At 33.5% G+C, this 26,252-nt stretch overlaps 1 protein-coding gene across 2 annotated transcripts in view; it reads left to right on the forward strand.

The window, feature by feature from the left end:
* The window catches only part of LOC106051064 (uncharacterized), a 40,556-nt gene extending 14,308 nt beyond the window's left edge, over positions 1-26,248 (forward strand). For both annotated transcript variants that reach the window (XM_056010246.1, XM_056010247.1), the window contains 13 exons: positions 916-1,269; positions 3,551-3,835; positions 4,421-4,729; positions 5,688-5,993; positions 8,068-8,397; positions 9,342-9,662; positions 11,419-11,718; positions 12,691-13,014; positions 14,751-14,885; positions 16,523-16,550; positions 17,684-17,700; positions 18,849-19,039; positions 21,427-26,248. In XM_056010246.1, coding sequence (XP_055866221.1) covers positions 916-1,269; positions 3,551-3,835; positions 4,421-4,729; positions 5,688-5,993; positions 8,068-8,397; positions 9,342-9,662; positions 11,419-11,718; positions 12,691-13,014; positions 14,751-14,885; positions 16,523-16,550; positions 17,684-17,700; positions 18,849-19,039; positions 21,427-21,597 — 3,071 coding nt within the window. In that variant the 3' untranslated portion in view covers positions 21,598-26,248. The remainder of the gene's footprint in view (positions 1-915; positions 1,270-3,550; positions 3,836-4,420; positions 4,730-5,687; positions 5,994-8,067; positions 8,398-9,341; positions 9,663-11,418; positions 11,719-12,690; positions 13,015-14,750; positions 14,886-16,522; positions 16,551-17,683; positions 17,701-18,848; positions 19,040-21,426) is intronic.
* Positions 26,249-26,252: the final 4 nt, after the last annotated feature.

Genomic DNA, 26,252 nt, shown 5'->3' on the forward strand with positions numbered 1-26,252 from the left:
CAGGACAACACGTCATCAATACTAAAACTCTTCTAGCTCCTCTGAAATAAGAATGAGAAATAGAGCTCCATTGAAAGCAGTGCTGCTTGAATTAATCAACTAAAAATAGCTATGGAAACCTCAAACATAGATACATCTCTTAGATTACATCTCTGTGACCTTCGGATGCAATGTACCAGTGCGCGAATCTTTAAAAAACATGAGTTATTAGTGAAGAAGCCTGTAAAAGTAAATTAAAATTTCCTTTTTCAGACCTTGTGCTCTATAGAGCAGATGATGTAAAGGTCATCTGATGCTGTGGCTTACGGTTTACGAGAGTGCCATGTGGCCAGCACAACGACCAACCGCCTTTACTTTTCCCCAACTAATGTAAGGCTTCTACTAAAGCTGGGTGGACTCAGAGGCGCCCAAGGATCCCGAAATAAAACCCCCATTCTTCACTAGGATTCGAACCCGGGATCCCCGGCTCAGCGTATTACAGAAGAAACATTTGACTTTTAAAAAAAAACAACACTATTTTTTATAATTTAAAAGAGATATTTTTTATGAAATTTAAATAATTAAATGTTTCATTTTTGTTTCACTTTTGTACAAGAAAAAAATAGCCCTTGCATCAAAACTTTGTGAGGTCTAAAATATCACGATGTCCGATTTTTATTTTCTTTCTCAGTAGACGGACGGACTGACAAACCATACAAAACTAATACTGGCTATTTCCCTTTCGCTGGCCTCTAAAAATAGCACCAATTTGTATTAAGCCTTTTATTTTTAAAAACTCGTTATTTGAGAGCTAAGAAAGAAAATAGCTCATTATTTTTACTTTAATAAAGTTAATTGATTTAATTAATTTTATTATCTTAATTATAATTCTTGTTGAAACAAAAAAAAATTTATTCGACCCTCTTTCGTTCTCAGGTTTGGAAGGACAACTAAAATTGTGTGACAGTCCAAACCATGTCTCTACTAAGACTGATATAGCTCCATTACATTCGTCCATACAGCTGAGATTGTGTTTAATAGCTAACATTACAAGGAGCAAGTTTTCTATTCTACGCATTAACAATTGTTGGAAAGGACTCAATCATAATAGTCAATGCCAGAATTTCGCCTGGAAAAAAGATTCCACAAAACGTAATGAGTTGATCTTAACGATAACGTTACGTAATGTGACTGTACATGAGTATGGCGTCAATGACATTTTTGTACATACTGGTTCAGGTGAAACCGGAAGTGAGACACTATATTTTAAATGGACAATCAATCCAACTGGTAAGTGAGAGTTAATTTACATTATTTTAGGATATAACCACTGTCTTATAACATCTATAGATATTTTTTGTACATTCTACCTATATCTGTCCTTTTTTCTTTTTTACATAACATCACTCTTTCTTAGAGAACACACAAACACACACACATAACACACGTTATTTTCATCAACACCTTGAATTAATTTATAGAAACAGTTTCCATTTTTTTTCTTTTAACCTCCTCAATTTTTACTTTGGCTATTCACCACTTCTCCATGTATCAATCATACATACACAATGATATTTAAAGAAATATTCTAGACTTCAAACTCAAAACTGTTTGAATTACCGTTACATACAAAGAAAATTAGACGAGAATTATTGAGTTCTAAATAGAAAAACTCTAACTCGCTTTTCTTTACATTGCTAAACAAGTATTAGTTGATATGCCCTCAAAATCTTAAGTGGCCTCAGTGAAAACTGTCACCAACACTTCTGAGATCAATAAATGCCACCACAATTATAACTGATAGCATTAAACATCACCATAATTATTCTGTTTATATATTTGATTAATTACTGTTTCTCCACTTTAGTATTTTCGCGACTGTTGATGATTCTATTTTGTAAATAATTAAATTGTAGACCAATATGTCAATTTCGAGGGGCAATCTTTTACACCACTTTATGTCTTACTTGAAATAATTAAGAAACTTCTGTTATAGCATACACACATATATACCTTTACTAATGAAATCCGTACTTGGTTTCCCCCCCAAAAAAAAAAAATATTATTAATATATATCTGGTATAGTAAAAGTAAAGTTCCCCTTTCAGACCTTTTGATGTATGGTGGTAGATGTTGTAAAGGTCATCTGTTTCAATGGCCGACAGTTAAGGAGGCTATCATGTGGTCAGCACAACGATCTTTCGCCTATACATTTCCATTACTATTGTCAATAGAGCTGAGTGGACTCAGAGGTGCCCTAAAGATCCCATAAGTGGAAATCCCATTCTGCACTAGATTTTCTGTTGATACATTTGATTGATTAGCTTTTCTCCACTTTTATATTTTGGTGACTGTTGATGATTCTATTTTGTTAAAAAAAATGGAGACAAATATGTCAATTTCGAGTGACGAGTGACGCCTTTTTACACCACTTTATAACTTACTTGGAATAATTAAGAAACTTCTGTTATATCAAACACACTTATATAAACCTTTATAAATGAAATCCGTGCTTGGCTTTTCCCCCCCAAAAAATATTACCATATACATATATGGTACAGTTAAAGTAAAGTTCCCCTTTCAGACCTTGTGATCTATGTGGCAGATGATATAAAAGTCATCTGTTTCAATGGCCAGCGGTTAACGAGGTTGTTATGTGGCCAGCTCAACGATCTAACTATTGTCAGGTACCCAATAGAACTTGGTGGACTTCGAGGCGCCCTAAAGATCCCGGAAGTAAAAATCCCAGGATTCGAACCCGAGACTTTCTGTTCCGGAGTCAACCCCTTCATATTACTGTTATAGAAATCACATGAAAGGTTTAATTATTCAGTAATTACATGGTAGAAGGCTATGCATGTCTTGAACAAGTCTTAAAATACCCTCAACTAAATGTTCTGGTCTCTAACTATGCTGCTCTCTTAACCTTAACCCCAAGTCTTAATAAGTTCACTTAAACTCATGACGAGCGTGAATCACAAGTCACAAAGTCATTACAGTGGTTCTAAAGTTTACATTTACAAAGGACGAAACTTAAATAAATCATTAAAGGTAAGAATTAGGTAATGCATACAATGAGAGGAAAGATTAAAGAAGTTATTTGCCTGAGGAAAAATTTGAATTAAACAGAATATGATAAAAGTCTTTAAAAAAAATAACAATAAATTAAATATTGTTTGTGTTTTTGCATAACCATGTAGTCGGCCTCGGTGTGCCCGCTCTTTGGTAAGCAAAGCATTAAAAATAGGCATGATTTTATATTTTAGCACTTTGAACTAATTATGAAAAAAGAAAAAACTTTTTTTTAACAGATGTCACTAGTGATTAATTTTGAAATTTACATGGTAAAAGTGAAACTTAGCGTACCTTTCAGTTAACAAAAGAAAACAAAATCATGTGAGGATATCAGAAACTGTAAAATAAAATGGTTTTTAAAATTTAAACGTAACAGATGAACAACTTATAAAAAGACGAACAGATTAACAGGCAGATTATTGAACAAAATTACAGTCGCTAATTCGTATCAGGGGTCGCTAATAACATCAATAATGATTTCATGTTCTCTCTACAGGAAACCAAAATCACACTTTCGAAGCTAAACGGTCACAAACAGCCAATGAAGCAAATGACACGATAACCTGTAATGCAGCCTGGTATCCCAAACTGATAATCATAAGTAACAATCTCACTGGGAAAATTCTGAATGTTGTCAACAACACAATAAAACAAACTGAACACAGATCTTTGAGTTACGACATTGATGAACATGGATGCAGCGACATTACAGTTTTCAAATGTCAAGTTATCGACTTTAGAGGAACTAGTTACACTAAGTATTTGGATTTTACTAACATATGTAAGTGTTATAAGATAAACATCTTTGCAATATAACCATTCTGCATTATGAAATCCGTCCTGGCGTAATGATTTTCCGTATGTAGAATCAGAATCATGGCACGGAGAGCATTATATCGATCTCTATAATATATTGTTTAATGTGATAAATTTTAACCATAAATTATTCTGTAATCTCTACCAATTTTTTATTTTGAAAATTTTTTAGCTGTTAAAAATTAAACTTAGTTGTAAATTGTGAGGGTGTTAAAAAAATAAAAACTGCTAACGAAAATAATTCTTCTTATTGTATATTATTATATTAGATTACCTCATAAACCTAAACTTCCTTAAAAAAGGGAATGGATATTGTCAGATAAGATTCGAACCTGTCAACTTCGTAACGATGGTATGGAGCGCTAACGACCCTGAGGCTTATATAATACAGATGGTTTTACAGTCTACATATTTAGAAACGAAGTACTTTAAAATGTTATATGACATAACTTACAAGCGATTTTTTAATAGACATTTTCTCTTTATCCATCTTATCCATTTATCTTGTTGTGGTTTTAAATACTAATCGTTTAGTTTCTTCTTCCTTCAGGTTTACCGAAACTCTGTGAAGGTGAACACTTTATGCACAGTGTGAATTCAACATCTGGTGTGGCGGTCAACGTAACTCTGTGCCTAGTTCACAATAAACAACTGGGAAATCAAAATATAAATGTATCGTTTTCACCAAAATTGAATGTTGCATTTGGCCTAAAAGTCATTCACACTAGAAATAACATCTACAACATAATTCTCACTTTGAACAATTTAACAACCAAAGATAGTGGAGTATATACCGCCAAGATAACAATGTCCTATATAAACAAAACATTAGAGCGAAAAATAAACATGTCTTTGTATGGTAAGATGTATATGTTTCTTCTTCGTTTAGAGTAGAGGAACATTTAGCAAGGAGTAGTTTTACTTTGGAAAGTACACAATTCGTTTTGATCTCGGAAATGACTATCTGGAATTTTTAAGATGCTCAGTAAACTCTACATTGTAGACTGTACATAAAGCTTTTTTTCACTGGCTATTAAGCCAGACAATGTTACAAAGACTATAGGGAAAAAATGAAAAAAAAAATATTTATGTATAAACTTATATTTCGAAAAATTACACTAATTATTTGAAATAAATCATGTAATTAATTTTTAGTACATCTAGGGTGACATTGATATCTTGGTGTGATAGGAATTTTTTATATTACTTTGATTTGTTTAACTTTAATGCTTATATCATGCTTAGTGCGTTATGGTGTGATCACTTTTGTGGACCAGTGGCCTGGAGAGACTATATATACGGGAGAAGGCTACCATGCTTCCTTTTCGAAAACAATAGGACAAATATTGCAATTAGAACTCAAGCCTCCACGATGGAAGGCCAACTACTAGACACTGGACTATCCAAGTACTCGCATAATGAGGTTTTATGGGCTATTGTTAGTTTAAAAACTGGGGAAGGATCAATTATCTACACAAGGTTATATTCCCATTGCTAGGTAGACCTCATGATATAGTAAAATCTATATATTTATTGAGTAATTAATTGGTATTGTTGATGTTTTGTGATTCTTGTGAGATTCCGACAAAATAAAGAATAAACAAACCAAAATATAAAGCAAGTTGCAAAAATAAAAGAGAAAAAAAGACTAAAAGAACTACCTAGATAAAGAAGTGCTTTGATATAATGTCATAATAACGAAGAAATATATATGGATTTACTAAAACTTACAAGTAATCCCTTTCTATGAAAATTTACGTGTATAGTATATAGATAGTTTTGTGTACAAATAATAATGAATATTCATTTCTCTTTAGATCCTCCTCAACTATGTGAAACATCAAGCAATAATACTGTGATACAAACTGAATTGTATGGAAACCTGTCTATCAGTTTCTGTGTTTTAAGTAACATTCCTTTTCAGAAGCAGATACTAGTGAACAAACGTGTTCTAGATCATCGACTAAGTTCAACATTTTACAAGAAAACACTTTCTACTTATATATATAATTTTACTATAAATCTTCACAACGTATCGCTATTGAACGCAACGAAGTACAAGGTTTCTTTATTGACAGACCTAGGATTTAAGTTTCTATATGTGTTTGACTTAAAGATAAACTGTAAGTTTTTTATTTTTTTAGTTAGGAAGTATATTAATTATTGCTTTTTTTGTTATATTTGAAATCGTAAGACTAGAAGTATATTATTTAAATCTATATATTTTTTTATCTTTAATTTTGAAGATCCATTTTCCTTAAGCTATAGAATTATGTAAGGGAAAAAGAAGAGCTACTTAAAGAAATACAGCTGAGCAAAAAGAAAACCTAAAGAAAAGAAAGATAGACAAAAGAAGGGAATTGGGAGAGACATATACTCATATCACAACAATAAATAATGTCAAGGAATGAAAGATCCCTCATGCCAACAAACAAAGTATACGTTTATTTCTGCAATAGCTTAATTTTTTTAAAGCCGAAAAACATTTAGCTTATTAATAGCTAGAGCTTTTATAAACCAGATACGACTACACGTATAATTAGTATAATAAAATTGAGTCGTTATAGACTCCCAGTGCTTAGTCATGGTGAAAACAGATCTAATTGAATATAAATAAAATTTCTAGCTGACCTCAAAACATTTAATCCGGTTTTAGTTTTGCGCGGTTTGTTAGTATTTCCATCAGTAGCAATATATGTTGTTGTTGTTTTTCATTTCTTTAAAGTACATACATATAATCTACAGGGTAGAATATATTTATTTATTGAAAGAAAGATTACCGTCAGTATAAACACGATTAAATTTTCTTTAAAACACGATACAGATCTAGTATCTTATCTTATTTAGAAAGATGTTTATAATTTAAATATAAATGACTGGAATAAAGCACTAATAAAAACAGTATTTCTTATAACTAAAATTAACTTTGTAGGCCCATGTCTTTATTCCCTATGGTAAGTTTAATTTTAATATTTCTTAAAATCACTGAATCGTAATAAAAATAGTAACATACATTTGTACATTTGAAATTGCTTTCTTTCTTCTAACTAAACTACAATATGATAAAACAATCACAAATTAAAAGATGTCGAAATATTGAAAAGAGGCACAAAATAATTATAAATCTCTTCAAAGTAGCTCTTATTTTACAATATCTCAAACATATAGGAGAACAATATGTCATGAGAGGTTAATAAAAGAAACAAAGGCTTACACAGGAGGTAACAAGACAATGTGAACGTTTTAAAACTTGACTTACAGAAAACGTAATGACTAATGAAAATATAACATAATCCAGGAAGGTCCTTGCGAGCCCTGAGGAACTTGTGACATGGCCATTGAACTTTAGTTTTCGTTTTTACATTTGTTAGCAAGTCGTCGTGGGGTTCTGTTAATGTAATAATCTTGTTTCTAATATCTTAATTAGTGATGCCTCTTTCTTTAGCAACCCCTCTGACAAAGTCTACGGCTAATTACTACAGCTACCCCGACTAAACGTTTGCCAAACGTACATCTAATTTGTTTTAAGGGAAGTTAAATTGTGACTGTTAATGGTATGGAATTTAAAGCTTCTGAAATCTGTTCCGAAAATATCGAGAGCTGCATTTTTAACTCCTTTGCTCATAAAAAAAAATAACTCACTGGTTGACTCTTTGACCTATTAGAACCACATATGAGTTTGTGTGAAAACTCTTTTAGTAATTTTTGTTCTGGAAAGACCTAAGCCATATTCTGATCACCCCTTTGGCTCTCATCTACATGTCCTACTAAAGGTTATAACAAATACTGACAACACACTCTATAATGCATAGATTTTAAGGTAGCCTATTTCTGCAGTATTGAGTTATACGACAATTATTGTGTGGTTCTTCTAGATTCTGAATATCTGAGTAAATTGATACATGCTCGAAATCAGAATATTGTTCGAGGGTTTGAGCTGTGGGAATTGAGATTTGGTAAAACTATTTCTTTTTGTGTCTATCCTTGATTAGTTTGTAAGATTAAAATAATCGTTCATTTTTGTAGCCATATATTTCATATAATACAAATTGTATTCAAATAGAAAAAAAATACTTGTATAATAGAATTTTGATTATAAGTTTAATCAGCGCATTTTGATGACATAGTAAATCTATATGCTATGATATGTTGTAAAGTGAATCTTTAAAAATATAAACCTTTGAACTGTAAAAACAGGCTCTCTGGATCTGTGTAAAAACCAAGAATCACATGTCGTGGCAAGGTCTAGGATGGGATCACAGACTGTGGTTCATATCTGTTTGGTATCAAATCTGAAAATAAATCATATCGGGATCGATTCTGTGGTCTATGATGTCAACGTGGAGAACGATACTAAATTGAGCGTCAGTTTGGACAGGATGTATCGGCAGGAGACCTCTATGCATTACTCCTATATACAAATCTATTTTAGAAATACTTCATTATTTAATAACACGAAATATAATATAACGGTTAAACCTTCTGAGAAATGTTATAAAGACTTTTTTCTAACCTTACTACAGATGGGTAAGTAGCTTTTCTCTAATTCTGTATTTTTTTTTTTAATTTTGTATTTTTCTCTTTATATTTCTCTCTCTCTCTCTCTCTCTCTCTCTTACATTTTCTTTCTCTCCATCTCTTTTTGTTTCTCTTTTTTGTGCATTTTCTCTTTATTTTCTCACTTTCTTATCTCTCTTTTTCTTTCTTTCTTTTTTTTTCTCTTTTTTTTCTCGTTTTATTTCTATTTCTCTCTTTTTCCCTGTCTCTTTCGTTCTCTGTCTCTTTCTGTCAAGTTCCTTATCGATCTATTTCCCTAACTTTTATTTCTCTACCTTTCTCTCTTTTTCTATTTCTCTCAGTCTCTCTCTTTTTCTCTATTTAAATCTCTATTAATCTCTCTCTTTCTTGCTCTCTTTTCACACCTACACTACCACCTATCCACCCCAGACTGCCTCCTGTTGTACTTTTACAAACGTTCTTGCAGAAACCATGATAAAATCGTCATAACCCAAATGTTCTGCAATGGATTTAAAAGGTCTTCAACCTTTGACAACCTCAAATGTGTACCTCACTTCCTGGCCTTTTAGTTTGACAATCGCTATTACAATAAAGGATGGGCGGTGGCGGGGGGTCACGGGTTCGAATCCTGGTGAAGACTGAGATTTTTATTTCGGGATTTTTGGGCGCCTCTGAGTCCACCCAGCTCAAGTAGGTACCTGACATTAGTTGGGAAAAGTAAAGGCGCTTAGTCGTTGTGCTGGCCACATGACACCCTCGTTAACCGTAGGCCACAGAAACAGATGACCTTTACATCATTTGGCTATAGAGCACAAGGTGTGAACGTGGAACTTTATTTTTACTTTTTATTATAATAGTACCGAAAAATATAAATTACTCAAACTGCTTTTACATGTAAATAATTAAATTGTATAAGCTAATCTTAAGTTGTTTTTTTTTTTATTTATTTAAAGATGTCCCGGACTTCGAGGATTGCTGGAACCAGCAGCTTAAGACGTATTACTTTCTGAAAGTACGATCGAATGTTACAATCCCTTTCTGTATCAAAAAGTCACAATATAGTATAAATAGTACTGGTATCACCTTGAATGTTATAGGAACTGAAAAAGGCGATAATATAAATGTGTTTTTAAATAAAAACGAGCCAAATCAATACAAAATAGAAATACAATTCACTAACATCAAGAAAGATAACTTTGCAAGATATGAAGTTAAAGTTCGTTTAAGTGGAGATATTTTCATTAGAAATACATTTTATTTAATCCAAGATAAAGGTAAGTTGTCGTGGAGAGCTTAATTTAAAAACCTCTATATATTTATATATAATCCTTGGGGCCCTGATTCTCGTTATGATTGATTTTACTTATCACTATTCACTAATTCTTCTATCGTTGACGACAAAATAAGAACATTTAACCTGTTACTAGTGTGTGTGACTAAACACTTTCCACGATAGATACAGCAGCGGTTCAATTTGCCGAAAAGGATTATTTATTCACAATTTCAATCCAACCTTTTAAAGTTATTTCGCTATATTTTTTACAAATGTATATGTTCTTTTGATTACTGTGTAAGTTCCACAGATCTTAATAACAACCGGTTGGCTCCAGTCGGTAGAGTGTCAGACTCGACATCATAAGGTTAAATCTCTAATCGCACAGTATTATATATATGCAGAATTTATAACCTCAAAGATACATTTTTAACACTTGATGAAACTTTACATATACTAGACTACACTGGCCTAACCTGGGTTGAGATTCTGGAAGTTTTATTGAATGTGGAAAAAAAAATAATGGGGGTGGCGGGTTATTGCCAAAGTACTGTGTAGGCATTTGCAGAGTGTAATCTCTCTCTATATATATATTTATAATAAAGAAACAATTTCTAGCTTTGCAACTGTTTGAAAGCATTGGGATCAACTGTCTTTGTTTCAACTTTATTCCCTCTTTCTTTATTTCATCATTGATCATATACCATATTGCTATATCAACCGAGGAGATAATGACAACTGACCTCATAGATACCTTCCAGGCTCTTAACAATCCTATGAAGATTCTCGTTGCCTTTCAGAGGGTGGTACTGCTGCAGACCTGCCATATCAGCAGAGAATTCCTGATAAAGGGACTACAATGAATTTTGTTTCTCTTAAACGAACCTCAACCCCTACAATGCTACAGAATTAATACTCGTTCGTTTCTAACATATAATAAAATAAAATAAATATATTAATAATAAAAAAAATTAATACCATTCAGTATTTTTACATAACCTGTTTTTTTTTCTTTTATAACTTACAGAATATGACACTAAGATAAAGCCACAATTCTCGTTCCATATGCTTGGACAAATTTGTACAAATGCTCCTTGATCAATAGTGCTGTTAGAGCATGGAATGGGTTGCATGAGCTGGCCAAAGAAAAAACAGTGACTTGGTAGAATTTAAGTCATTGGTTAACGTTAACTCTATCTCTCCGTAATTTTTTTTCATGTTTTGAAGGAATTGTTAATTTTTCCCATTTTTATTTCACTAGCCTGTTAGGGTTAAACTTCAATAATGATTGTCTTTTAATCAGAACATGTTATAATTGGAATAGATAAATGTATGCTCTTCGTATAGAACTCAACTAAAAGTTTACAAACCCCCAAAATAAGTTAATGTAATTGGGTAAAACCAACGATGGTATCGTCAATCAGAAGAGAAAGAGTTTAACATGCAAGAATAAATGAATGACGCCTTAGGACGTAATCATTTTCTATTTTGAAGTAACGTCTGTATTATATAAGATAAGAATACCTTTTTGCAATGTTTTAATAAGGCAAGTGACAAGTGTAAAAAAGGTTATGGCCATTCTACAGAACTAAACACTATTAATTCAATAAGACTGCATTCGAAATGTATACCAGAGTTATTTTATTATATATTTTGTAGATTAAAAATGCCCTTTTTCATTATATATATATATATATATATATATATATATATATATATATATATATATATATATTATTTATATATATATACTCTAGAAGTTCAGAAGTCAGTGTGTAAAACTGATTCAGCTAATCAAGTAGTCTCGAAAGGTCACATAGATAACCCCGCAGATAGTACGTTCTGTCTGAAGACATTTGGCACCCTTGACACAAGTGTAATCATAAACAATGAAACATTTTCGATCTCAACCAATAATAACAGTAGAATTCTGGTCGCCAGAAAATTGGACAAAGGAGAAGGTATCAGCTATATACAAGTTCAGATATTGGATGAGTCCCAAGAAAAATATATCCTACAGATACCATCATCAAGCAAAGTATCCACACTCCAGTTAGGTTTGTGTTGTGTTTTAGTTGAAAGCTCTTTGTTAGTTTAGGTATTTTTAAAATCTATATAACCAGTAAGTAATGAAAAATAATCAAATTTTTTTAATGTTTAAAATTTCTAAGTATCTAGTGCTAATATGTTTGGAATACATCATTATTTGTGTGTTGATGTTTTGTGTAATGTACTTAAGTGAATGGATGTGACGTAATAAATCGAGCTTTTAATTGTCTACGCCTACTAACGGAGAAGTCTCTAATAATTCAGTCTATTTTTTAGTCTGCATTTATTTCTCGGTACAAAAATAGTTTAATTGTTTAAAGTTTCATCTCGGTCTGTGAATGGGTGTGAGAGAAATAAAGCGTTTAATTATCTCATTGATCAGGGAACATGACATGCACCAAGATACCTGTGTGTAGTCGCTGAATGAACTCTTCATGTTGTCTGTTGTATTTATGTGTATGTTTCTGTTGTGTTGTCTTTATATGAGAAACGAATCCTTGTAATCACAACAAATTTCAGTAAGGATCAATAAAGCAGTCTTATCTTATCTTATCTTATCTTATCTAAGGAGACTAAACCCTACATATTTAGCCGTATCTTTCAATACTGCAGAATTAATTTCTCTTGTTGGTATTACAAAATTATTAATAACCAGTAACAAATTGTTGGACTGGTAATTGTTTCGTATTAATCAGTAGCTTTTCTACGTCAAAGAAAAACTGTGCAAAGATTCAACTTGATCCGAGAATGGGTATAGGAGAAATAACATGCTCAAACGTTTACCAGACAGACAGACAGATAGACAGACAGAAAGATATGTACACAAACTGAGTGAGCTGACTTAAGCTTTGTAAAAATAATATAGGTCTAGATATATATACCAGTTATACATAATTGTGTTTTCTTTAATTATATGTAAACGTTTGCCACTTAATACTAAAGAAATTGAAAGATGTATAACAAGATATTGACATTTCCAGCAATATTTACTAAGTGTGCATCGTCTGTCTTCATTGACTGTGTGAACCAAACAGAGACAAATAGCACATTGACACTCTGTGAGTCTGTCAAAATAAGCAACAATTTTCAAGTGTCGTGGGAAGATAGACCCATTGCAAACAACACCAAGGCAGAACGATACTATGAACTAAAACAACATTCGCGTTACAAGGATTGGTTCCAGGTCATCTTAACACTCAACAAGATTGACTGTCAGGCACAGAAGAACTCCACTGCTAAAGTAGTGTTGAGATCTCAGGAAGTTCAAGTCAATGTCACAATAATAAAGTCATCTAGACAAAACGGTAAGTATCATAGTCCTCTGGGCGTTCTTCGCAACTGCGAATTATAATGAAATAATAACGTTATGTAGGGCAGTGCAGGTAACGATAATTGAACATAATATGAATTGCAGTTACAGATAGATAGATAGATAGATAGATAGATAGATAGATAGATAGATAGATAGATAGATAGATAGATAGATAGATAGATAGATAGATTGATTGATAGATAGATTGATAGATAGATAGTCTTAGTTTCCTAAGCATGCAATGGGTTGGGGGATATGCATTTTCCTTATCGAATCAATAAATCCTTATTGGACCCTATCGTGACTCTACGCGATCAGACGACATTTAAAGAGGCCAAATACAGAGACGTAGTGAGGGAGACAAGGGGGGAGGGCACCTTCTTGGGAGTGACACACGCAGCCTATATCTCTGTGATGTTCAAGCAAAATGAATTGGGGGGGGGGGGTGCAAACAATGTACCTTGCCCCGGACGCACGTTATTCTCGGATGTACCCAAGTTTTGCAGTTTGAGCACCACTGACTTCAACAACTAGTGTATCGTTTGTTGTTTCAGGCATTTCAGCCTTTAATGTTATATTGTTTTATGTTCACACGTACCAGTCTGTTGTGAAGAATACATATATCGTCTTTTCCCTTATTATGTTCTCACATTTGCCATTATTATTATTATTAGTTCGACTTCGACCTCCCAATTAATATGATCGTTTCTCTTTTCTTTTTCATGCTGCATCTTTTCTCTATTTCACTGATATATATATATATATTAACCCTTAAGGCGCGTGTGGTAGTTTAGCCTCCATTGTTTATGCACTCATTGTAAAACAGCTCAGCACTTTTAGGGTTAAGAAACTGGAACAGACACAAAATAGAGCAGTGAGATTCATAATAAACGAATATTCATATTTGACTAGAGTAACACCTTTAGTAAAATCACTAAATTTAGAAAGCCTTCAGGACAGAAGACTCTAAAGTAAAGTAGCAATTATACACAAAACACTGAACCATAATCTTTAAATACAAAAACAAAATTTAATAAAATACTCAGAAAGACATAAAGATAAAGGCACATTCCTCGTCACATATGCTAGGACAACTTTGTACAAATACTCCTTTTTCCCTAGTGCTATTAGAGCATGGAATGGGTTGCCTGAGCTAGCCAGGAAAACGAGTGACTTGGCAGAATTTAAGTCATTGGTTAATATGCATGACTGAATGCATGACGCGTAGGATGTAATCATCTTCTTTTTTTGAAGTAACGTCTGTATTACATAAGAAAAAAAAATATATATCTGAGAGTTTCCGAATCTGGGGTCCTGTGTTCGAAACTTGGTGAAAACTGAGATTTTAAATTTCAGTATTTTTTAGGGCGCCTGTGAGTCCACCCAACTCTAATGGGTACCTCACTTTAGTTGGGGAAAGTAAAGGCTGTTGGTCGTTGTGCTGGCCACATGATACGCTACTCTTTAACCGTTGGTTACAGAAACAGATGACCTAAGCACCTAAAAATCTAGCGGGGATATGTCCTGAATCAAAGCTGTGACCTTCGCAAGAGGCGATTAAATTCAAAATAATGACCGTTAATTATGTCGATATAGTGAGGTTATTTGATGTATTAAAGTTAGTAGAGCCTATGTGGCTCTAGTATGACCAATTCTTGATATGGTTTAGTAGAAATTGATTTAGTAGGCTTAATATGATTAATACTTATCATTTTATTTTCGTTACAGATACAGTCTCTAAAATCTTTGCAAAGGGAACCGCACTTAAACTGTTACCACTATGGGTTTTACTTATTGTTGTACCTATCACTGGCGTCTTGTGTTATGTTTGTATTTTCAAGACTTGCAAAAAATATCAGTTAGGTAATTAATTATTGACATTTTTTGTTAATAGATAAATAATTTATCTATATTTTTATCTATGTATCTCTCTATTACAGCTCTCTATAGCAGTCTATCTCTCTGCCTCTCTTTCTGCGACTATGTCTTTATCTAACGCCTTCTATCTCTGACACTATCTCCATCCTTACCCTCTCTCTCTCTCGATCATTCATTATCTTTCTTTCTTGTTCATATATATTTAGTTCAGGTTTCCTCTTCATTACATTTCTAAACGTTGTTTTTGCTTGCAATTTTCTTTCTTTTAATTCGCTGTTACTGTTCATGAGTACATTCTAAAAAAAAAAGACATTCACATAAAAAATAAATTTAATTATTATAATATTGCAACTTTTAAATAAAAAAATACCTAATGCAAGTTTAGTATTGTAAAATTTTTTATTTTATTTTTTTTATTTTAAAGATAAATGGTTGTTGTTTTTGTTTTATCAGACATCTCTATTACTAACAAACCAAAAGTTTTACAGTCTCAAACGTCCGATAGCGCTTCTTAAATATTTCACAGATCGCGGCCGTCAAACCAAATAAACTGACCTGGAATTTTCGCTTTGTCTTCGTTTCCCCTTGACTGACTCAGCGGCGAATTTGAACTTAGACAACTTTCACAGGCCACTGACATCGGCACCACTTTTATATAGATACGTTCATGGCGACTTAATCGTTGACTAGCTTTTTTTTTTTTGTTTTAAAGTTTCAATGAACGCTGCCGTTAATATAATTAAAACAAACTGACTACTCCTTTTCTCTTCTTCTATATTTCTGTTTGACTGACTTGACGACAAATTTCAACTTTGAAAGGCCTAAGCCTCTAACATGGGGTCTCTAAACAAAAGTACGTCGAGTGCTCCGAATACACATTAGCTGTGAGTAGTCGGTCCTTAACTTCCCGCATTTTATTTTTGTAACTTTTATTAATAGAACCTAAAATCAGTTGACGATCTATAGGGAGTCTTTAAATGAATAGCCAGTCCTTCAGCTATCTCTTAGACTGTTTGACCGTTGGGGCAACGCACAAGATTTGTTGACCGTCTTTCTCCCTTCGTTTCTATGACGCTGAATATTTCACCAGTATGGATGAGGTGAAAAATAATGTTATGTTTCTACTTTGAACTTAAGACATTTGAAATGTAGACTTTTGAAATACATGAATATATACTGAAAGATTTCTGTACATGGATCGTCAACTAATTCATTACTTCAGGTATCTGTCTGTTTGAGAGTCACGCTCTATCATCTGTCGTTACAATTGTTCCGTTCCGAGTTCGAAAAGTAACTTCTGCCCAGTTATGTCTGGTCGTGCAGTATGCACTGTCGTTCGGATTGATCGATGACCCTGGGTTCTTGCTCTGCCGGCTGTCACCCCCCCTCCCAACCTTAGGTCTGGGTCTTGGACTAAGAAATGCATTATCTTTAACCCGAACACCCGAAAGGACAGAGAGCGTGCGCTTACTAGCAGGCGGGCAGCCAGCCGTCTTCGAAATTGGAATGTAAAATGTTTATATTCAATGTAATCTAAGTAAAGGTATTTCGGGTTATACATATATGTTGTTTTTGTACAAGATGCATATGTTTAAAGTAACAAACTATACTTTCTAATTTAGGTAAAAATAAACAAGGAAGTGACTTAAAGTAAGTTTTTGCATCATTGTTTTGATTCACTTAGTTAGTTATGAATGAATCTGTGGAATTACTTTGATAAAATTAAAATAACCTTAGTTTTCTAACAAAAATAAAAATATTATATTCAATTATCGATCTGTCTTAACTTTTCTCCATTTAACTCACTTAACTCTTGCTCATTACATCTCTCTCTCTCTCTCTTTCTCTCCCTCTCCACTATATCTCATTCGCTTTCTTTCTGTTTAAATATTTTCCCTCTTTTGCATTATAGTTTCAAAAAATACACTTGCTTATTAATCTAACATTCTCTGTTTTTTTAACTACCTTTCAGATAGTATCCCCTTCTTTTACACGCATTTAAACATACACAGTTTTCATTTTCTTTTCATATTATACACGATTTCTTTTTTTAAACATTTCCTCTCATCCCTCTCTCTCTCTTTCTGTATCTAATCTATCTATCTATATCTGTATCTGTCTATTTATACCTGTATAAACAGTATCATCTTGTATCTACGGCTTTTTATGAACACACTGGCTCTCAGCCGCTCTCTCCTTTCGTTGGAAGAAGAAAATGTGAACATACTGTCTCGTTCAGCTCGCTTCATTTATATAAAGCCTTATACTGTCTGCGAGAAATTCACTTTCTCTTACCGTGGCTTATTTGTAAAGACATTTGGCCTTTGCACTGATTATTCGCGAGGTTCAACACCATTGAAGACAGGGATGTAGTACCGGACATTACATGAGATGATCGGAGGTAGTTGGCCACATGACATGTAGTTTTAAATTCAATGTTCCATTTAATCTCCTTCTTCCTATGGTAAAATAAACATTGTTTAAAGTTTCATCTTGGTCTGTGACTGAGTGTGAGAGAAATAAAGTGTTTAATTATCTTAGGAGACAGTGGCGTAGCTAGGGTGGGGGGAGGGGGGTCCGACTTTAATTATCTTCCCTGAAAATGTGTGTTCGAATTTTTTTTTTTACACGAAATATTACGCCATTGTTTTATGTCATAATGATGAATGTCCCTAGCTACGTCACTACCTTCTCATTTTATAATAAAACATTAAGAGTTAATCTACATTCGTTGCTTCTGTATTTAGAAATCCAACATTTGTATTACATTTTTATTATTCCAGCAAAACAAGACTGGAAGGTAAGCATTAGGTAGACTTAATGACGGACTGGGGGTTACAATCAGCCCTTGCTTTCTGTACAACGTTGCGCACAGATTGATTACTATATTACTATCCATCGTTACCTGCCGTCATAATAATTTAAGTTTCGATAATGCACCAAACACTTCACGCAAGCTGATAAAGTAGGTCAAGTTATACCAACTATTGTAAATTCCAAACTTAATTAGAATAGAATACTTAACTACGTGATTTTAAAACAATTTGATTAAATTAAAAGAATGAAAAAGGAGCAACGTGAATGATTTTGAAATAAGGATAAAAAAAATTACCCCATCAACAAACTTAATCAACAACGTTAAATATGGAAAGTTGAAGGTATTCTTGTATCATGATGCTTTTCAATCTATTCTATAAACATTCTGACGTGAGGAAACTTCATTTACAATAAATTTACTTCTTTCACTTGTTTAAACAGTTATTACAAGACAATTCTCTTTACTCTGGCCTCCATCGCTAACATTTTTTTATCTTATATTATACAAACATGGCAGGTGAAAGACCGGACTACTTTTTGTCTGCACCAGAATACTTTCTACCAACTGCTCGAATGCAATATGTTAATAGGCTGTTTAATGGGTGATTATAGTTGCGGGCGATATGCAAGTGTATCAAATAGTTACATTCTCTTATTATTACCATCTTTATGTATTCGAAATGGGCTTCTATGAATAATGATTTATTTAGTTTTTTATATATTTTTGAACTAATCGTTATTGTAATGTGTCAAACAAGTAAAAAAAAGGAAAGGGAGAGTAAGTTAATCTGCTGTAGATCTAAGTTATATAGAATTTTTATTTTTATTTTTTTATCCATGGTTTATGTGCATATAAAATAATGTACAATATCCTAGTTTTAAAATGGCATGCTTTTGTTATTTGTAGATATATTTTCACATTTACAGAGCTGTTAAATTTTAAGTGACATATTACCCCCGCCCCCAATAAAGCTATAAACTTGCTGATGAAAAATAAATAGAAAGTAACCAGGATTAGTTTGTTACCAAATATACCATTGACATATCATTTCATTCTCTTGTCTGCACAACAGCTAGTCATTACAAAATAAATATAAAGATGTGTATGAACAATTTCGTTGATTTCCTCAGCAAAGTACGTAAATTGTCACTTGACCTCACATGATGGCCAGCTGTCCTTTGCAGATGTAGCTCAGCAGGGCACTGTGTGGTTTGTCGATCCGTTTCCTGATTTGACCAAAGATTTGTATGCTAACATAAGGCAACTACCATCCGATACAATTCTGTCTTCAGTAGACACTCCTGGCGCATGCTGCTTTGATGTTAGTGTCACGTTTAAATAATTAATTTTTAAATATGTTTTTTCCTTCCATAGATGTTTTTGTTATATAAATATGTTTACTCGGAAACTTCTAGATCTAATAATTGGATAATTATTTGTAGAATACTAAAGCGACTTTAGCAATCTCTTATTTCTCAGCTTGACATTCTAATCAAGAAGTTTTACGTACTAATATTTTTTCTATTGATAAGAGTCGAATTCAAATTCTTTAATCGTAGTCCAACTGCAACATATGCATGTGAGACATGGAAGTCATCTGTCAAAATTGTGAAAAGATTAAATGGGGCTCAACAAAAATGGCTGAGACGGATTTAGGGAGTCAGTTACACAGATCGGGTCTCAAACAAGGAAATCCTATGCCGAACTGGGAATCGAACACTTAGGGAAGTTGTGACAGAGCGTCGAATGAGATTTGCGGGACATGTTCTACGACAATATGAACTACACATACCAAGAGTTGCGATGACATGAAGGCCAATACGAGGAAAGCGCAGACAGGGACGTCCTCGCATAACCAGGCGCCACACCTTCATGGAGGACCTCAGAACAGTGGCACCAGGTGTGAGGAGGCTTCAGACATTGCCAGTGACAGATCTTTATGGAGACAGCTTGCCGCCCAATGCGCTGAACGGCTCGAGAGGACCTAAGTCTAAGTAAGTAAATCAAGGGGATCTAGATGTTGAAATCACCCTTCTAAATAAACGAAGTGGCCAAGTGGTAAAGCGCCTGGCTTTCGAAACGAGTTTATGGGCTCGAATCCTGATGAAGACTGGGATTTTTAATTGTATCATCTTTAAGCGCTTCTGAGTCCACCAACTCTAATGGGTACCTGACATGAGTTGGGGAAAACATGAGTTGGGGAAAGGTAAATGCGGGTGGTCGTTGTGCTGGCCACATGACACCACTGGACGTTTACCGTTGGCCACAGAAAACAAATGACCTTTACATCATCTGCCCTGTAGATCGCAAGGTCTGAAATGGGAACTTTACTTGGTTCGTGTTTTGCAAGATTCATGTCATACTTCGATTCTCAATGCCCCTCACTGAGAGGATGAAGAAGAAACCGTGTCTCTTTCTTTTCGACTGCTTCAGACGCTGACCTCTGTCTCGACAGGTCTTGACCGGTATGGCGACATGCGTGCATTACGAGAACAGCAGTGTTAATATACAAGCTTGTAGCAAGACAGGATTTGAGCATCTTTTGTCCTCACTTTTATAAAGTTTGATATTAATTATGATGGTGACATTACCAAACATTCGGTAGAGCGGTGATCCAACAAAATATCGCGGACAAAATATCGCCGACAAAATAGCGCAAGACAAAATATGTTATGTATAAAAGTAGCGGATTATTAGTTATTTAATGTCATGTGCAGCATTTTTGTCAATGTCTCTATCTTTTTTTCTAGTAATATTAATAGATCTGAAAGTATGCCATATTTGCAGAGAACGAGAGAACTTTAAATTTTATATCATTCCCCTTTTTCACCAAAGTTTAAAATGCATAACTTGCTAAAAATAGGATTTTGAAATGTTGTGACCCCGTTCAAGCAGTGAAGGAATTTCTACATGACATTTCCTACAATTTAACTTTGTAAAAATGTGAGTGTTTGTGTGTATATATATATATATATATATATATATAAATCTGACAAGTATCTTTGCCTGTTTTTAAAGTACACTTTTGGATATAAATAAATGATATAATTTATAATTATTCATTTTAGCTTATCATAATTTTTGCTTACTGTTTGCATATTTATGTTTTAAAATATCTAAAGTGTTTCCTGCAAAATGACTGAAAAATAGTGATAACATAAAAAAAAATGGCTCTATTAATATTTTAAAATGACTGAAATATATTTTTTCTGCGCTATTTGTCGGCGCTATTTTTTTCGCGCTAGTTTATCTCCGCCATTTTGTCGGGGTACCGGTAGAGCGATAGGCAATGACAGAGATAAAGAAACATATCTTTTTTTCTATTACGTCTGATGAGGGGAGAAGTTGCTATTTCTGTTGACTTGATGGTGAATGTAATCTGACTTTCATTGGTGTTTTCTGTTTGTAGTCACGAGCTCTTAAATATTCACAATCTCAACAGAACAAAAAGAATAAGCTAAATCGTCCTTTGAGAATATCACAATTATTTAAATTAGAAGGGCACAGTTCACGTAGTCTGCTTAGTACAACATGTCATTTCCTAAGTGTTACTACAAGAGGCATCTCTCGTCCGTTAGTCTGTCTCTAATCTATTTCCTTTCTATGTTTTTAATGTACCGTCGCATCACTAAGGAAATCCCCAATTAAACCCGTCTTCTACGCGTCTTATCATTGAGTTATTTTACAGTATCTTTATTTTTTCAACAGGGTTCTTCGAGACAAATATCCAATGAAGGTTTAGTATATGTGACTCTTGACCACATGTCTGAAGGTCAGAGTTTACAAACCTCCAAGTCCACACAAAGCGATGGCAGTGTCATTTACGCTTCCTTGAACTTTAAAAAGATGAGCAGATTGGCGTTACAGGTCAAAGAATAGAAGAGGAAGCAGAAGGCAGAGCCAGTTATGAGTCAAGATTGACAATTGCAGACTTGAAGGTGCACATATTTGTAAACAGAAAGAAATCTCAACAACAATATAAATCTTGCAACTCATTTAAGCAAGACCTTGATTTTTTTTAAACAATGTTTTGTTAGTTTAAAAATATTAGAAACCATTTTATTAACTTAGTATTTTTATTCATTTGGTATATGGTATACCCTGGGTAGAAAACAAATATCTTCCCTAATTTTATACAACTGTTATACATGACTTCTAAAAACTGTTCATTTGACGTAAGGCGATATGATAAATCTTTGTAAAATGTCAAAGCAAACACTTGTTAATATATGGGACTATTTAAAGCATAATTAAATAGCTATAGCTGTTGAAAGTTTCTGTCAACTATTTATTTATTCTTTGAAATAGAAATATATTTAAAATCAGTTGTGTAATTATTTGTTTTATTGGCCTAGACATAAATCTGTGCGATAAGAAATACTTTGACAAATTGTTTCTGTTTAGCTTTTAGCTTTCTCATCGAGCTATAATCCTATCACTTGTCTGGACCAGTTGGGAAAGGGGAGGGAAATAGGGGGTACCTTAGAGAATGTTTACATAATGATTTTCTTATTGCATACAAAATGTTAACTGTGGGGCTAAAGTCCTCAAGGGAACTAATTCAACTTATACCACCACATCTGTCAAGTACAATTTGTTTCCCTTGCTCAAGATACCAAACAAAATAATTAATTACAAATAGTCATTTAAATAATTGTATTGTTTTTTATTTTATTTTTATTCTTGTGTTGTCGGGTAAAAAAAAATAATTTTGAACAATTTCAACTTATCCGAGATTGGATGTGGGAGAATTAACGTGTATATTTAGCCAGACAGACAGACAGAGTTAGATTTGTAAAATTAGAGGTGTTGTCGTGCGTCAGTATAAATAGTTATGATCTATGTACAAAGTTACTTTGTAGCCCATCTCGATAATAAAGATATCTCAGTTCATCTCACAGGCAAAATAATTTGACTTTTCAAAATTTTGGATGTGCTATGGTATTTACGCATTGTGGGTAACACAGTGTAAGATTTACTTGTGACTGAAAGGTCGCTGCTTAAATCAGAATAATTATAATATCGGCACATGCTATCAATAAGCACTTGGAAAAGAGCGTTTTTTTATATTACAATTAAGAACAACTCATATACCAAGTGGGTTTCAAAAGAGGTACACGCTTCTATTGTTTTTGTTCAGATTTAGCTGTCTGTCTAGTCTCTAACTTCCTTCTTAATTTATTCAGAATATTTAAAACGTGAAAGCTTTGTTGAACATTTAATTACATCATCACCATCACCTTCATCATCACCTATTCCTTAATCTGAGAAGCCATTGTGGCATCACACATTATCTGTGGACTTTCTTTCTTGTATGTTCCTTGTATGTTGCCTTCCAATCACTTTTCTTTGTCTGCTTCTTTTTCTGGTCTTGTTCCCTGAAGATACAATAAACATACATATTGGAAACCCTGCCGGAGATTGTAACTGGAAGACGTTCGTTCCTCAAGACCTTTATCAGTTGTAATTGGTAGATGTTGAAGGAATTTTGGTTAGGTCTATTTGCATGTCTAACAAGTGATAAAGTTAGTATAAGTAAAACTTTTCTGGATTGAAGCTATTAGTGGGCTGAATAAATTAGACAAGTTCATCCTCTGCAGAGATGTTATGCCAAACCCATCATCAATGTATCTCCTATTAAATTCTGACTTAGGACCCTAATACAATGAACAAATAGTAAGCTCTAAGAAGCTCATGAATAGGCAAGCATAAGAAGGACTGAATGCCGTACCTATAGCTACTCCACTGATAAGGTAAAAGAAATGGCCCATTAAATTCGAAGGAGTTGAGAGTTAGTACAAGTTCCGTTAGGCGAACTAGGTCAGTGGAGATCGATTTGTGTTTATTTTCTGGTATTTCTAAAAAGTAACTAATGTCTTTAGGACCGTCAGCATGTGGGATGGTGGTGTATAGGGAGATGACATCTTGGAGGAAGAGTAAGTAGGCTTTGTCAGGTTGTAGTTTGACTTATGCTAGTGTTGGCAGGCGTGGCCGTCCGCTTGTAAGATGGAGGTAGGTTATCAGCAATAAGTTAATCTATTTCATTCTTATTTTTTTTTATCTTTAGCAATTGTACCTTCAGTTTTTCTAGGTGCATAAAATGCTGTATCACTAAGTTGGTTATTTCCTCATAGATATCAACATACCATAGCGCATATCTCACGACCAGACAGGCGCCTTATAAAACGTCGCTTAAAAATATAAAAAAAAAATGTGTCAGCAATATTAGACAGTAAAAATAAGATTAAATAGTGTCAATTTTTGCTCTTAACTCTATAACGATCTATATATGCAAGATCTAGTTCAGTATTAACAGATAATTGTTCATACTCGAAATTTTTTGACCAAAATCGATGTTTTTTTTTTTACACTGTGCAGCCCCCTTACCCCTCTCTTTCTCTCCCTCTTTCTATTTCTCTCTGTCTTTCTCTCTTTTTAAGACAGGGTTTGCTATTATGCAAAACATAACTTAAATTAATTAATATTAGTTTTTTTTTTTTTTCAATTAAAGCATTGTTATGACATGATAAGGATTTAGTTATTTGTTTCTGAAATAAGGGGAAAGTTTTACTTAGTGACAAGTGACGTCACAGATCTTTAAAAAACAAGAACGCTGTAAGTTACGCTATAATTAAGACGCTTTGTGTAGAACATTAGAAATAACCAGTAATAGATATACGGCTTTACTAAGAGACATTCGACGGATTCCTTCTTAAGTATTAAAGGTGTTTATTGTGTTTATGGTGCCGACTATCTATATTGCTTGTTTTGGCATTTCGCCGGTGTTACTGAATTAGTTTGAAGGTTACCTCCTGTTTACTTCATTGATTGGCTTCGACACCGCGGAAGAGCCACAACAACACATAGTATATACTTGTAAAGATTAATTCTTTCTGATCATCGATGAAGATACATATCATCACGCAGCAAAACAACAAATAGAAAGACAAAGGAAATATTTCTGTAAAAAATGGCAATTATACTAACTAACATTTCATATGAATTAACTAAAGCTTAATATTATTTATTTATTGGTTTAATTTTCGTGTATTAACAAAAACATATGATATAATTTAGAATACTTTATACAAATCATTCGTTACATTAGATTTGTCGTTCATTCTTTTGTCTTTTTTCTATTTCATCTCGCTCTCTCTCTCTCTCTTTCTCTCTTGGTCTTTATCACTTTGTAATCTAATCGTCCGTTTCTCTCTCATCACTTCTCTAGTCCCCTGTCTCTATCTCTTTATCCCATCTCTCTGTTTCTTCATCTTTCTTTCACTCCATCCCTTCCTACTTCTCTATCCTTTATCCCACTTTTACTCAGGGTGTTCTAATGTCACAGAAAACTACTATAGAAGCTTAATTCATAAAGTACTGGTCACGCTCGTGTGTATGTGTGTGTGTGCATATCATATATGTGAATGGTGTTTGTGTTTGCATTTATATTTCTTTTATTGTAATAGTAATGATGAGGTAGACTGTTGTACTCAAACTAAATTTCCTTTTCTTTTGTCCAATTAAATTATCTTATCTTATCTGTCTGATTTTTCTTTCAACAGTATTCGAATTTCTGCCATGCATTTTGGTTCGATTCAGCATGACTCTGTAGACCAAACTATGATACCATCCTGAGTTTCACATTCGAACACAATCACCAATACATTATTGTTAGGTTAATTGTTTACCTCAACATTTACAATCAATTCGACAGAAAAAGAAATTCGCTTCTATCTTGAGTGGCGTAACTAGGGTGGGGAAAGTAGGGTATACATTTGAAAGTCCCCCGTGTCACCATTTGAGGGGGGGGGGGCAAATGAGTGTCCAAAATTGTTTATTGTATTTGATATTCAATTTTACGCCATCGCAATGAAATCTTGCAATCTCACGTTTCAAATAAGCTAATGACCCTGTCACATGTATTCCACACAGATTAAGTTTTTTTTCCGTGCGGGATTGCTTTCAGCCATACTTGGTATATAGGATTTGTTTCATTATCATTATAGTTGTTTATGGTTGTTTCTCGCTAAATACAAGTATCCATTATATTTCTTTACTTGGATTTCGAGAATTTACATATAAGAGTCATTCATTGGCTACTTTAAAATTGTGAAACCAGATGCACAACATTATGAAGAACTTGTTTTAAAAACTCTTCAAGACATTGAACTGGACTTTGATCTGTGCAGAGGTCAAACCTATGATAACGAAGCCGCGATATATGAGTGGCCATCTACCTGGCTTGCAGAAACGTCTGTTGGACATAAATCTAAAGGCAACATTTACGAACCGTGAGTTAAAATACTTTACAGAATTGATCTAAATGATGTCACTGATATGCTGTACCAATTTGAATTTAGACTTTTATATTCATTAAGTACATTATCTCATGAAATGTCGTAAGTCAAAATGCAGGGGGCCCCAAAAAGGTCAAGCCCCCGGGCCCACAAATTCCTAGCTACGCCACTGCCTATCTTCCTTTATATATCTGTATGTCCTTTTCGTGGGTACGTAAACACACAACAAACACACAG

This window comes from Biomphalaria glabrata, chromosome 14, assembly GCF_947242115.1.
Source record: "Biomphalaria glabrata chromosome 14, xgBioGlab47.1, whole genome shotgun sequence".
In the NCBI taxonomy this organism is placed as follows: Eukaryota; Metazoa; Mollusca; class Gastropoda; family Planorbidae; genus Biomphalaria; species Biomphalaria glabrata.